We start from the raw sequence: 13,633 nt of genomic DNA on the forward strand, positions 1-13,633 counted from the left end.
GCAGGCGCACGCGAGACGGCGGGGTCTAGAGGACCCTGCGCGCGGGCCGGAGGCTGCGCGGGGGCTGCTGGGAGGGCGGCCGCAATGTCGTCGGCTCAGCGGGCTAGGGTGCTGCGGTGCTTCCGCTGTCGCCTCTTCCAAGCACACCAGGTGGGGTGGGCACCGGGCTCCCCCTCCGGCGCGGCAATGGCGGGCGGGAGTTGGAGGGGCCGCGGAGGGCCGGGCCTCCGCCCCAAGCCTTGCCCCGCGGCGCGGTACTGGGCCTCCCTGACGCCGGGCTCCAGGACTGGCTCTGAGGACTGGGTTTTGGTATCTCTTCGTAACGTTTTACTGTTGTTGTTGTTTGTTTTTAATGTTTCTGACGTGGTTATAAGATTCGTAGAAACCGGGGGTAATGGTTTCTGAGGAGGCGGCCTCGTGACCTCTTGGAGCTAGTTGGAGAAAGCACGTCGAGGATAGCCCACCCCAAAGTGGCTCTTTCTTAATTTAACTACTGGGGAGATGACAGGGTTATTGTTTTGTTTGTTTGTTTTTAAAGATTTTATTTGCTTATTCATGAAAGCTACGTCAGAGAGCGGCAGAGACGCAGGCAGAGGGAGAAGCAGGCTCCCCGTGGAACTCCCCTTGCAGAACTCGATCCTAGAACCCTGGGATCACGCCCTGAGCCGAAGGCAGACGCTCAACCACTGAGCCACACCGGTGTCCCTTGATTTGTTTGTTGTTCTTGTTAGATTTTATTTATTTACTTGAGAGAAAGAGAGAGGGAGAGCACAAGAAGCAGGAGGGAGAGGCAGACTCCCAGCTGGGCAGGGAACCTGATATGGGGCTGGATCCCAGGACCCCAGGGTCATGGCCTGAGCCGAAGACACTTACGGAACTGAGCCACCCAGGCGCCAGAGATGACAGTTTTCAAACTGAGGCACAACTGGGCATGCCTTGCTGTCACCCTTTTGCTCTGCAGTGTCTCCATCATATGAGGAGGGACTCATGCCTGTTCCCCAAATGGTGAACAACCCAAGAGTGAAGTTTTTGAAACACGGTCCTCAGAAATTCTAAAACGTTTTGCTTCCCTGACTTTGAAGATGCAAGATAAGGGATGTCACTTAGCCCGTCTTGTCCTGGATGGTATCTCATCTTAGTCCTTGATGTCACCCAACACTGCCGTCAAGTGTATCTCCTGACAGTTCTCTCTTTCCCCTCTTACCTGCTGTGCCCAGAAAAAGGATAACATCAAACTTGTTCAAAGTGAATGTTTAGAAGTCAGATGCTGAGTATGCACCCATCCGCCTGCTGAGACCCCAAGGGCTCTTTGGGGGGCTCAGAAATCGTTTTTACGGGGATCCCTGGGTGGCGCAGCGGTTTGGCGCCTGCCTTTGGCCCAGGGCGCGATCCTGGAGACCCGGGATCGAATCCCACATCGGGCTCCCGGTGCATGGAGCCTGCTTCTCCCTCTGCCTGTGTCTCTGCCTCTCTCTCTCTGTAACTATCATAAATAAATAAAAAAATTAAAAAAAAAAAGTTTAAAAAAAAAAAGAAATCGTTTTTACTTCACTTTTTGGACTGTATTTTAGGAGTTGAGATTAAATGGAAGTCATTTCCATTTTTAAATTATTACACATACATAATGTTGTGCGTACTCTCACAGTTATTTCAACTAGGAAAAGTGATTTGATCCTAAAGGGAGAAAAGAGTTAACAGTAGTTGCAGAGGTGACAATTTCACACATCCCATTTAGTTTTAACAATCTCTGGATTAGGTATCTATCATCCTCATTTTACAGAGATGAAAATACAGAAATCCTGGGGTCTATCTAATAAATGGCAGGCCCAGGGCTGTCTGATTGCAAAGATCCTGTTATTTCTTACTATCTTCAGACCCCTAGAGCTAGCCAGTTACTGTGTGTCCTTCCAGACCTATTTTTTTTCTTTAACGTGCATTTCCTCCTTGTAGAGGTACCCATAGAAAGGAGTATTTTTATGGTGTTTGAAGAGAGAGACTAGAGAATTAGAATTGCTGAATTGTAGGATATGTCTACATAAATTTGTATTTGGTACTGCTTGGCTTCCTTAGAAACCTTTGGGGTACTTCAAAAAAACCTGATGGTTTTTGTATTAGGGTCATAGTCATATTAATTTTTATAAATCAGCCCAGGAGTCTTTTTGATGTTAAGCATGCTACTTCATTCCATTTTTTCAAGGAACTTTGGTGCCCCTTGATAACATTTTCTTTGTTGGTATTATAAATGGACTCTTCCATTACCTTTTCTGACTAGATCCTTACATAAAGACTGTTAACTTTTTTTTTTTTTTTTTTAAGATTTGATTTACTTATTCATGAGAGAGAAAGAGGCAGAGACATAGGCAGAGGGAGAAGCAGGCTCCATGCAGGGAGCCCGATGCAGGACTCAGAGCCCAGGGCTCCAGGATCACACCCTGAGCCGAAGGCAGACGTTCAACCACCGAGCCACCCAGGCATCCGGGCTCTGTTAACTTTTGAAGCTATATTAACTTTGTATTCAACCTCACTATATTAGATTGTCTTAATGTTTTTAGTAGTTTTTCATTTGATTTTCTTGAGTTTTCAGGTTAAAAAAAATCTATAACAATTTTCCCTCTTCTCCAGTTTTCATACCTCTTATTACTTTTTCTTTTCCAATTCCATTAGCAGAAAAATAACAATGGTCAACTATAGTGGGGCTTTTTGGCTTGTTCTTGATTTTCATAGGCATACTGGCAGTGACTTCCCAGTTTTAGAGCTGAATATAAGGTATTTTATCATGTTAAGAGAGAACTCACTTAGATTTCTCAAGAATTGAAATTAAAATGTTGTGGAAGTAACAGAGATCTGCTTGATTTTGTTTCATATGGATAGCTAGTTTTCCCAGCACCATTTATTACATAGTCTGTTTTTTCCTCACTCCTAAAATGCCACCTTTATAATCCATTAGCTTTTTATACATATATGTTGGTTTGTTTTTAGAATTTTATTCTTTTCCCTTGATCTTTTGAAATCATTATTTTTTATTCATTTCTACCTGTTTTAAAGAATTAAGCCAAATTTCTGGGATTTCATTGTAGGAGAAAAAGAGTCTCAAGTGGACATGCAAAGCTTGTGGAGAGAAGCAGTCATTTTTGCAGGTGAGTCCTGAGAAACAGGGCATCTAGTAGCCAAGCCAGAAAGCGAGGAGGTGGGGGGGGGGGGGGGACCAGAGGTGGGGACCCAACCCTGCAGAAAAGCATGTTTCTGTGGAGCCCCAGCATTCCAGTATTGGGACCAAGTTCACTAGATCAAGAACATCTACTCCTAGGTTCCTCTTCCTTCAAGGAGTGAAATGGATGGAAATTTACCTTCCTTTGCTTATTCAGTCAGCAAGTTTTTACTGAGTACTTTTTGTGTGCAGGCATAGGAGAAAGAAGGGCAGCAAAGCTTTGTCATTCTCGCCTTCACAGATCTGTACATGTGGAAGAGAAACTGATGCACGCACACAGGGCAATTAAAACTAGATTGAACAGGGCACCTGGGTAGCTCAGTCAGTTAAGCGTCTGCCTTTGGCTTAGGTCATGATCTGGGGTCCTGGGGTTGAGCCCCAAGTGGGGTTCTGTGCTGGGTGGAGAGTCTGCTTCTCTCTCTCCCTCTCACCCTGCTTGTGTTCTCTCTCAAATAAATAAGTAAATCTTTAAAAAAAAAAAAAAAAAAAAAACCTAGACTGAGCAAATGGCAAGGAAAATGCAGGGCCTGTAAGAAGATGACTGAGCAATCAGACCCAACCGGCTGGGTGCATGTCCGTGCGTGCAGTTTGAGGACAAGGGGAGCTCAGGAAGTGGAGGTCATCAGGAGATGCTCAAGAGAGAACCTAAGGACTGAAGGAAGCGCTCTTACTTAGGCCACTTAGATTCTTTTCATATGGATACCTATTGCTCCACCTCATCTCTTTCATAGCGCAGCCTTTCTGCACCCTTTGCCTTATTGAGCCCCTCATTCACCTTCTCTGGCCCCCCCATGCCACCTCTCCCGCTTCAGCTGCCTGTTTTCCTCCTTCGGCCATGAGGCCTTTGCTTTCAGACCTTGAAATAGTCTAGACATGCTGCACCCTTATGGCCTTTGTGCTCCTTGTTGGGGCTTCCCCATGCTCTCCTCACTGCTCTGATTTAGATAATCATATTCGAGGGGCAGCCCCAGTGGTGCAGCGGTTTAGCGCCGCCTGCAGCCCAGGGCGTGATCCTGGAGACCCTGGATCGAGTCCCACGTCAGGCTTTCTGCATGGCGCCTGCTTCTCCCTCTGCCTGTGTCTCTGCCCCCCCCCCTTTCTCTGCATCTCTATGAATAAATAAATAAAACTTAAAAAAAAAAAGATAATCATATTCGAGTGTGTTTACATGAGTGTTGCTTATCTCATGGAAGTGCCATGAGAGCAGAAGCTCTGCCTGTTTTGTTTACTGATCCGCCCTCTGCACATATCATGTGCCTGGCATAGTAAGTGATCGCTCAGTGAATATTTATTGAATCAGGAAATGACCAATCCCACAGTGACTGGCACTTAGGTTGATTTTTGTTTTCATTGTTATGAACAACTTTACAATGAGGGTTCTTACAAAAGCTCTTTCTTCACTTGACCAGTGATTTCCTTGAAGTTAAGTTGCTATTTCAAAGGATGTCTTTTAACGAAGATTCTTTTGAATGCAAGTAGAAAAAAGACACTTCAGAACGGTTTCAGAAAAAAAAAAAAAGTACTGGCAAGGTAATGGGGTATCTTGGGGAAAGCAAGGAGGGATGAAAATCCCTGAGCCCTTGAAGGTCCGCAAAGCTGTGGACAATGCAAACATCATTTTTTCCTCCCCTTCCTCTCTCTCCCCAGATAGCTCACAGTAACCTACTTCACCCACCGACCACAGACTCTCACTTCAAGCCAACTAGAATAGCTGAATCCCAATTAATAAACTGGGGGAAGCGGTCTGATTGGTTCAGTTGACCCAGATGTCCACATCTGGTCCAGCCAACTGGGACGGTTGGATAGGAATGATCGGGTCATTGGTCAGCAGTAGAGCTGCTGAGGCCCACCCCAAGATTGGGTCTCTGAAGACAAGGAGCTGGCTTGTGAGCTGGTGACTGCTACTCATTTTCCATTTCAGCTTATATTTCTAAATTCTCCTTGAGGAGGCCCTGCATTCGTCTCAGCGCCTCCATGCATGTGCAGTGGGGCATGGCTTATGGTAGACTAGGCCACAGTGACAAATAGACGACAAAATGGTGTAGCCTAACACAATAGAAATTGTCTCTCTTGCTCTTGTAATGGTCCTGGAAGGGATTAAAATCAACAGGGCAGACATCCTGGATGTGGTCATTCAGGGACCCAGGCACCCTTCATCTTGAGGTTCTGTTAAGTGCCAGAGGCCTGGTGCCTACAGCCACTGAAGGGCAAGAACATGAAGGAACTACCCAGGAGGCTTTTAGGGGTCAGGCCTAGAAGTGGCTCCCATCCCACTAGAAAGAATTGCAAGGAAAACCAGAAAACTTAGTCCAGTTTGTGCCCAGATGAGGGGAGAATGATTTGAGCATTCAGCAGTGGTCTGGTCCCTCCCTTGCTAGCGTGCGTACACTTAGCCATTTATGCCAGATCAACGCCTTACAAAGCTTTGCCGTTGCAGTCTTCAGTTCTCTCCCATTCTAATTTGAACTTGCCCCAGCTGGACTTTATTCCCTGCAGTCCAGTAAAATGACTCCTGTCAAAGTGAGCAGTGATCTCCATTTGCTAAAATCCATGGTGAATTCTCAGTCCCCCAGCGGCTTGACCTGTTGGTGGCATCTGTCACAGTTTGTCATGTCCTCCTCAAAACATTGTGTTCACTCAGACTTCCAGTCATCCCACTCTGGTTCTCCTGCTGTCTTTCTGCTGTGTTTCAGTCCTCTGTGCTAGCTTTTTCCCATCTCCCCAGCTTCTAAACATGAGAATGCTGTGGTATTCAGTTTGTTGGCCTCTGCTCCAGTGATACAAGTTTGTTGACCTCTCCTCCTTGGTGATCCAAGAGGAGATCGTCTCACAGCTCTGGGGTATCTGTCTCAGACCCCAGGTCTGCCCATTCAGCTCTCTCCTGGTTCTCTGATAGTCATCCAGAACCCATCTTTCCAAACAGAAGGCCCTACGCACCTGCTCTCCCACAATCATCCCCATCTCCTGTGTGCCAAGTCCCTGGTTAGTTGTTTGAACTAAAAAAAAATCTGGAAGTCATCCATGACTCCTCTTTTTTTATTTTTTATTTTTCAAATACTCTTCATCTTGTCCATCAGCAGATCTTGTCAGCTCCCCTTTGAGGATGTACCCAGACTGACCACTTGTCACTACAGTGGTCTGAGCCACACCACTGTTTGCAGCAACCTCCTGCCAGCCCCCCTGTTGCTGCGGTATAGTCTGCCCTCAGCGCTGTGGTCCAAATGTCCTGCTAAAACATGTGTTGGGCCAAGTCAGTCTCCCCAACCTTCCAGGTTAGAGCAAAATCCATAGTCTTACAGACAGGGCCATGTACAGTGCCTGGTACAAAAGGAAAATGTGAGGCCCCTTGTTCAAAAGCAGAGCTGTAAAAGGTACTAAAATATTAAGCTTTTCCTTTCTTTCCTGGATTCTCTTGACTTTTCATAATGTGTTTATTTTTTTTTTTAATTTTATTTATTCATTCATGAGAGACACAGAGAAAGAGAGAGTCAGAGACACAGGCAGAGGGAGAAGCAGGCTCCATGCAGGGAGCCTGACATGGGTCTCAATCCTGGGTCTCCAGGATCAGGCCCTGGCTGAAGGCGGCGCTAAACCTCTGAGCCACCCGGGCTGCCCAATAATGAGTTTATTTACTGTTGAATGTCTTCCTAAGTAAAGAAAACTTAATATTTTAAGTTTATTAGCATTAATTTTGCCACTGATATCCTACAACACCAGTTTGTTTGTTTGTTTATTTATTTATTTATTTATTTTCAACACCAGTTTAAAATGCAAAGAGTGTTTAGTCCATATGCAGAATAACATAAGAGCATTTACTGTATGTGCAGGATCATCCAAATTACCCAGGTTGTGGGATCCCTGGGTGGCGCAGCGGTTTGGCGCCTGCCTTTGGCCCAGGGCGCGATCCTGGAGACCCGGGATCGAATCCCACATCGGGCTTCCGATGCATGGAGCCTGCTTCTCTCTCTGTGTCTCTGCCCCTCTCTCTCTCTCTCTGTGACTATCATGAATAAATAAATAAAATCTTAAAAAAAAAAAAAAAATTACCCAGGTTGTGTTTTGGAGCTCATATATGCCTACATATTTCATTCTTACCACTGGAAATGCTACACAAAATTAACTCAGCTGTTTTTACTCTACTTACTGATATGCACACATTTTCCCCCAGCCCCATGCTCCCCCATCAGTTTCCTGATGCATAAGGAAGGACTGAGGGAAAGGAAAGTCTCTGTCTTGCCCTTTCCTTCCATGTCATCATTTTTAGCAGAAGTGATCAGCTGTTCTAGGCAAGTAACAGGAATAAAAAAAGATATGATAGGGTTCCTTGGTTGGTTGTGTATGTTTAGAACACCCTTGCCTTCTGCATCTGAAGCAAGTTCTTGTTCCATTGGAAGCCTGGCATCTCAGCCTGTGGGTGCCTCCACATACTCAGATGTAGATGGCAAACAGCATCTACACTAGGACTCTCTGTGTACACTCCCGTGTATTTGTTGTGAGTCAACTGGAAGCCTGTGCCCCTGGATCATCAAGCACGTGATGCAAATGGTGTGGTAAGGAACAGTGGACACGTATATTGTGTGTTTCTCTGCTTACAGACATGATCCTTTGTCCCATCAGACTTCACTTACACAAGTTCAAAAATAAGAATTTCAAAAATAAAACCAAAAAATGTTTTCAGCATGGCCATAACAGAACAGGTCTCATGCCCATGAAGCTGACTTTGCCTATAGTAGGGACTACACTCAAACCTCATCTCCTGTTGTTTTCCCCCAGACCACTCAGCTCTAGCCATGTTCCTCGAAAATGCCAGGCTCAGGGTCCTTGCTCTCGTGTCCATTTCATTGCTTCTGCCAAATGCTTTCCCCTAGGTATCTTCATGGCTTCTGCCCTCATATTTTCCTACTTTGTGCTCAAGCATCACCTTAGTGATCTGTTCCTGAACACCTTATATAAAATTGTCTACTCTGTCTCCACTCTACCCTTTCATTGCCTTATTTTCCTTGATGGTACTTCCATCACCTAATGGCCACATAGTCAATTTATACATTGTCTGTCTCCTCTCACTAGAATGTACACTCCATGATGACAGTGATTTTTGTCTCCTCCCCTTATTGTCCTTAACTAGTCCATGACCCTGGCACATAAGAGGTGCTAAATAAATATTGTGAAACAAATGGGTGACTGCTAAGTGGGGAAAAAAAAAAAACTTTTATTTTATGTTGCTTTGATTATCAGTGAATACCAATTGGTGGCTTGTGTTGCTTCTCTTCCAAAAAAAATTTTTTTAAGATTTTATTTATTTATTCATGAGAGACACAGAGAGGCAAAGACATAGGCAGAGGGAGAAGCAGACTCCCTGTGGGGAGACGGATGCAAGACTCCGTCCCAGGACCCCAGGATCACAACCTGAGCCAAGGGCAGATGTTCAGCCAGTGAGCCACCCAAGTGCCCTTCTTCCAAATTTCTTATTCATGTTTATTAACCATTTAGTGTGGGGTTTGGGACTGAGTTTGTCTTTGATATGTAGAGTTCTCAATACTAGAAGGATAGTCGCCAGATAAACCAGAAATATTTGTTCCTGAGACTGTTTGTAAATAAATTACTCCAGAAGCAGTGCTCAGTCATTAGGATTTCTGCCTTGCAAAGTATAGCTTTTCCCTTCCTGAGGTATGTCACTAATGTATTTGTTTCTCAACATTCTGTCAGTGCTTTATAAACTTAGTATTCTTTTGTTTTTCAGACTTATGGTGAGGGCTCTGGTGCTGACTGTAGATGCCATGTCCAAAAATTAAATCTGCTGCAGGGACAGATTTCAGAGATATCACTCAGGTATAGTTGTTTGAGAAATGCATCTTATCTTGGCCTGTGTTCATCTTGAGTGGTTAGTGGAAGTAGAAGATGGGAAAAAAAAAACTTAAATTTCCATACAGTGATTATTTACTCTGAACAATCTTCCCTCTGACAATAACTAAAAATACTAACTATAGTATTTGGAGTACACTGATGAGATGATAGGGAAGTAAACAAAATATCAGAAGTTAAAAATAAAGCAAAAGCCAAAATCCAGAGAGTAAGTACCTGAGCTACTGATGTAATGAATCCAGGTGCTCTGGAGCTTCCACGTAGACCCTGGGAGGGGTGCAAGAGACAAAGACAAGGCCTAGGGTCTGTTCAGCATGGCGGGGAGGGGGGTCAGTAGGAGACCACCACATAAAGCTGTGTCCCCAAAATACTACACCTTCAATGAATGATCAAATGCACCCTGTCTGCAGCAGGGAGCCTGCTGTTGACCTTGGTATTGGCTGAAGAAGAGAAATATCTCTCTAGGATTTTATAAACACAAGAAAGCTGTCACATGGCTTTTCAGCCTTTTACATGCACTGTGTGAAAAGCCTCAGACTGGGAATTTATTTTTAAACTGCTCAAGGAAGCAAAGGTAAATGCAATTCCTCTGGAGCATACATCTTCAACACAGTCCTGAAAGAATTTCCACAGATAAAGTTCTAAGGAGCATATACTCAGAGTTAAAAATCATTAAACAGGGGATCCCCGGGTGGCTCAGTGGTTTGGCCCCTGCCTTTGGCCCAGGGCGTGATCCTGGAGACCCGAGATCGAGTCCCACATCAGGCTCCCTGCATGGAGCCTGCTTCTCCCTCTGCCTGTGTCTCTGCCCCTCTCTCTGTGTCTCTCATGAATAAATAAATAAAATCTTTTAAAAAAAATAAAAAAAAATAAAAAAAAATAAAAATCATTAAACATTCATGTCACCATGAGCAAAAGACAACAGAAACAACAGATGAGAAAGTGACACACACAGACTACAGAATACGTAATGTGTATTTAATATATTTAATGAAATAAAAGGCAAGATTGATAATATAAGAAGCAAAGTAGTTCAGGCCACCTGGCTGGCTTAGTTGGTAGAGCATGCAACTCTTCATCTCAGGTTTGTGAGTTCAAGCGGCATGTTGGGGGTAGAAAGTACAAAGGAAAAAAAAAAAAAAGGAAGCCAGGGACTTTTAAAAATGACTAAGTAGGGGGACACCTGGGTGGCTCAGTGATTTGAGCGTCCGTCCTTGGCCAGGGCATGATCCCAGAGCCCCAGGATCGAGTCCCACATCGGGCTCCCTGCATGGAGCCTGCTTCTCTCTCTGCCTGTGTCTCTGCCTCTCTCTCTCTCTCTCAATCTGTGTCTCTCATGAATAAATAAATAAAATCTTTTAAAAAATGACTAGGTTTGAAAAAGAACCAAAAGGAGTTTGTAGAAATGAAAAGTAGAATCAGGGATCCCTGGGTGGCGCAGCAGGTTAGCGCCTGCCTTTGGCCCAGGGCGCGATCCTGGAGACCCGGGATCGAGTCCCACGTCAGGCTCCCGGTGCATGGAGCCTGCTTCTCCCTCTGCCTGTGTCTCTGCCTCTCTCTCTCTCTCTGTGTGACTATCATAAATAAATGAAAAAAAAAAAAAAGTAGAATCATTGAAATTAAAATTTCAGTGGACAGGGCAGCCCGGGTGGCTCAGCGGTTTAGCACTGCCTTTGGCCCAGGGCAGAATCCTGGAGACCCGGGATCGAGTCCCACATCGGGGTCCCTGCATGGAGCCTGCTTCTCTCTCTGCCTGTGTCTCTGCCTCTCTCTCTCTGTCTCTAATAAATAAATAAAATATTAAAAAAAATTTTCAGTGAACAGGTTAAGCATTAACTGTAGCTGAAGAGAGAATCAGTGAAATGGGAGATAAATCTGAAGAAAGTGTTCATTCACAATGCAACACAAATACAAAGGTGGAAAAATGTGAGTTGAAAAACATGAAAGCAACAGGGGATAGTTCCAGCAACAGAGAATAAGAAAAGTGGGGCAGAGGCGATGTGTGAAAAGATTAGAGCATTTTCCAGAATCAAACGCTTACATTCTTGGATTTAGGAAACAGTAAATCTCAAACTGGATAAAGTCATTCTTTTTTTTTTTTTTTTTTTTAAGATTTTATATATTCATTCATGAGAGATACAGAGAAAGTCAGAGACACAGGCAGAGGGAGAAGCCTCCCTGTGGGGATCCCAATGCAGGACTTGATTCCAGGACCCCAGGATCACACCCTGAGCTAAAGGCATACGCTCAACCACTGAGCCACCCAAGCATCCCAGGTCATTATTTTACTTGGAAACAACATGTTTTTTTTGTTTGTTTTTTTTTAAGATTTAAAATAAAATAAAAGATTTTATTTATTCATTCATGAGAGACAGAGAGAGAGGCAGAGACACAGGCAGAGGGAGAAGCAGGCTCCCTGCAGGAAGCCCGACGTGGGACTCGATCCCGGGACTCCAGGATCATGCCCTGATCATATACAACATGGTTGTATATATAGGAAATCCTAACGAATCTATATAAATGCTACTAGAACTAATATTTTATCAAGATCACAAGGATACAAAGTCAACATACAGGGGTGCCTAGGTGACTCAGTTAAGTGTCTTACTTTGGCTCAGGTCATGATCTCTGGGTCCTGAGATTGAGTCCTATGTAAGGCTCCATGCTCAGCAGGGAGTCTGCTTCTCCCTCCCCTCTCCCTCAATCCCTCCCCCTTTCCTTCTGCCCATTCCCCCAACTCTTTTTTTTTTCCTTTTTTTTTTTTTTTTAATTTATTTATTTATGATAGTCACACAGAGAGAGAGAGAGGCAGAGACACAGGCAGAGGGAGAAGCAGGCTCCATGCACTGGGAGCCCGACGTGGGATTCAATCCCGGGTCTCCAGGATCACGCCCTGGGCCAAAGGCAGGAGCTAAGCCACTGAGGCACCCAGGGATCCCTCTGTCCTCCCACTCTTGCATGCATGCTCTCTCAAATAAATAAAATCTAAAAAAATAAAATCCCCCAAAATAAAATATTAAATATTAAGAAAATTAAAGCCTATAATTAAACTTTTTTAATTATACCATTTAGAACAGTTACTTAGGGATAAATATAACAAAAAATGTGCAAGATCTATTCAGTAAAAACTACAAAACATTGCTGAGAGAAATTAAAGAAGATCTATATTAATGAAGACATGTAACATGTTCCTGGATTGGAAAACTCAGTATCATGAAGATTTCAGTTTATTCTAAATTGGTAGAGACAACCTAATCCAAATCAAAATTCCAATGGGCTTTTTTTTTTTTCTGTAGAAATTGACAAACTGACCCTAAAATTTATATAGAAATACTAATGCCTAGAATTACCGAGACAATTTTGAAAAGAACAAAGCTGGGGGACTTTTACAGCCTGATTTCAAGATCTATAATGCTGCAGTAATTGAAGACAATGTGATATTGGTAAAAGACTATACATATAGATAAATCAGAAGGTGAATGGATAAACAGATTGTGGTATGTTCATGCAATGGAACACTACAACATTCAAAACAACACTGGCAAATCTCAAAAACATTGCTAAGTGAGAAAAGCCCAACACAAAAGACTACATGCTGTAGAGATCAGTAGTTTTCTGGGGGAGAGAATTGCCTCTAAAGACACATATGAGGGCGCCTGGGTGGCTCAGTGGTTGAGCATCCGCCTTTGGCTCAGGTTGTGATCCTGGAGTCCTGGGATCGAGTCCCACATCAGGCTTATTGCAGGGAGCCTGCTTTTCCATCTGCATATGTCTCTGCCTCTCTCTTGGTGTCTCTCATGAATAGAGGAATCTTTGAAAAAAAATAGATACATGAGAACTTTTGGGCATGATGAAATTTTTCCATATCTTGTCCATTATATCTGAATTAAAATTTTTTTCCTATAATCTTTTTTTTTTAAGATATTATTTGTTGGGCAGCCCAGGTGGCTCAGCGGTTTAGCACTGCCTTCAGCCCAGGGCCTGATCCTAGAGACCTGGGATCAAGTCCCATGTTGGGTTCCCTACATGGAGCTTGCTTCTCCCTCTGCTTGTGTATCTGCCTCTCTCTCTCTCTCTCTCACTCTCTGTCTCTCATGAATAAATAAATAAAATAAAGATTTTAAAATCAAATAAAGATTTTATTTATTTATTCATGAGAGACAACACAGAGAGAGACCGAGGCAGAGGAAGAAACAGGATGCATGTAGGGAACCCGACATGGGACTCGATCCTGGGCCAAAGGCAGGCACTTAACCGCTGAGCTACCCAGGCATCCCTGTATCTTGATTGGATGATAGTTTCAAAGATATAATTTATCAAAGCTCATCTAAGTAGACACTTAAATTTTAAGGTATGTCATACCTTAAGTTAATTTTAAGATTAAAAAAGAAATCTGCCCTTAGAGCAGCAACATAATGAAATCATAGAACACGAAAGACAAAAGAGCTGAAAAGTAGGTGGAGAGAGAGAGCGAGCGAGCACTTAAAAAGGAACAGCAGATGCCCAACTGCCCAGTGGTATCATTAAAGCAAGAAGACAGAATGGTATCTTTGGACTGTTGAG

General features: G+C 43.8%; 1 protein-coding gene across 5 annotated transcripts in view; it reads left to right on the forward strand.

Moving 5' to 3' along the window:
• LOC112659686 (MRN complex interacting protein) overlaps nucleotides 1–13,633 on the forward strand; it is a 25,470-nt gene continuing 11,837 nt past the window's right edge. For 3 of the 5 annotated variants that reach the window (XM_049116481.1, XM_025446768.3, XM_025446772.3), the window contains exons 1-3: nucleotides 1–150; nucleotides 3,078–3,137; nucleotides 8,949–9,037. In XM_049116481.1, the coding sequence (XP_048972438.1) occupies nucleotides 85–150; nucleotides 3,078–3,137; nucleotides 8,949–9,037 (215 nt within the window). In that variant the 5' untranslated portion in view covers nucleotides 1–84. Of the gene's footprint in view, nucleotides 151–3,074; nucleotides 3,138–8,948; nucleotides 9,038–13,633 lie in introns of those variants that run through there. The other 2 variants (XM_025446769.3, XM_049116480.1) reach the window with 2 other exon arrangements.

The sequence above is a fragment of the Canis lupus genome, chromosome 11 (assembly GCF_003254725.2).
Source record: "Canis lupus dingo isolate Sandy chromosome 11, ASM325472v2, whole genome shotgun sequence".
Classification (NCBI taxonomy): domain Eukaryota; kingdom Metazoa; phylum Chordata; class Mammalia; order Carnivora; family Canidae; genus Canis; species Canis lupus.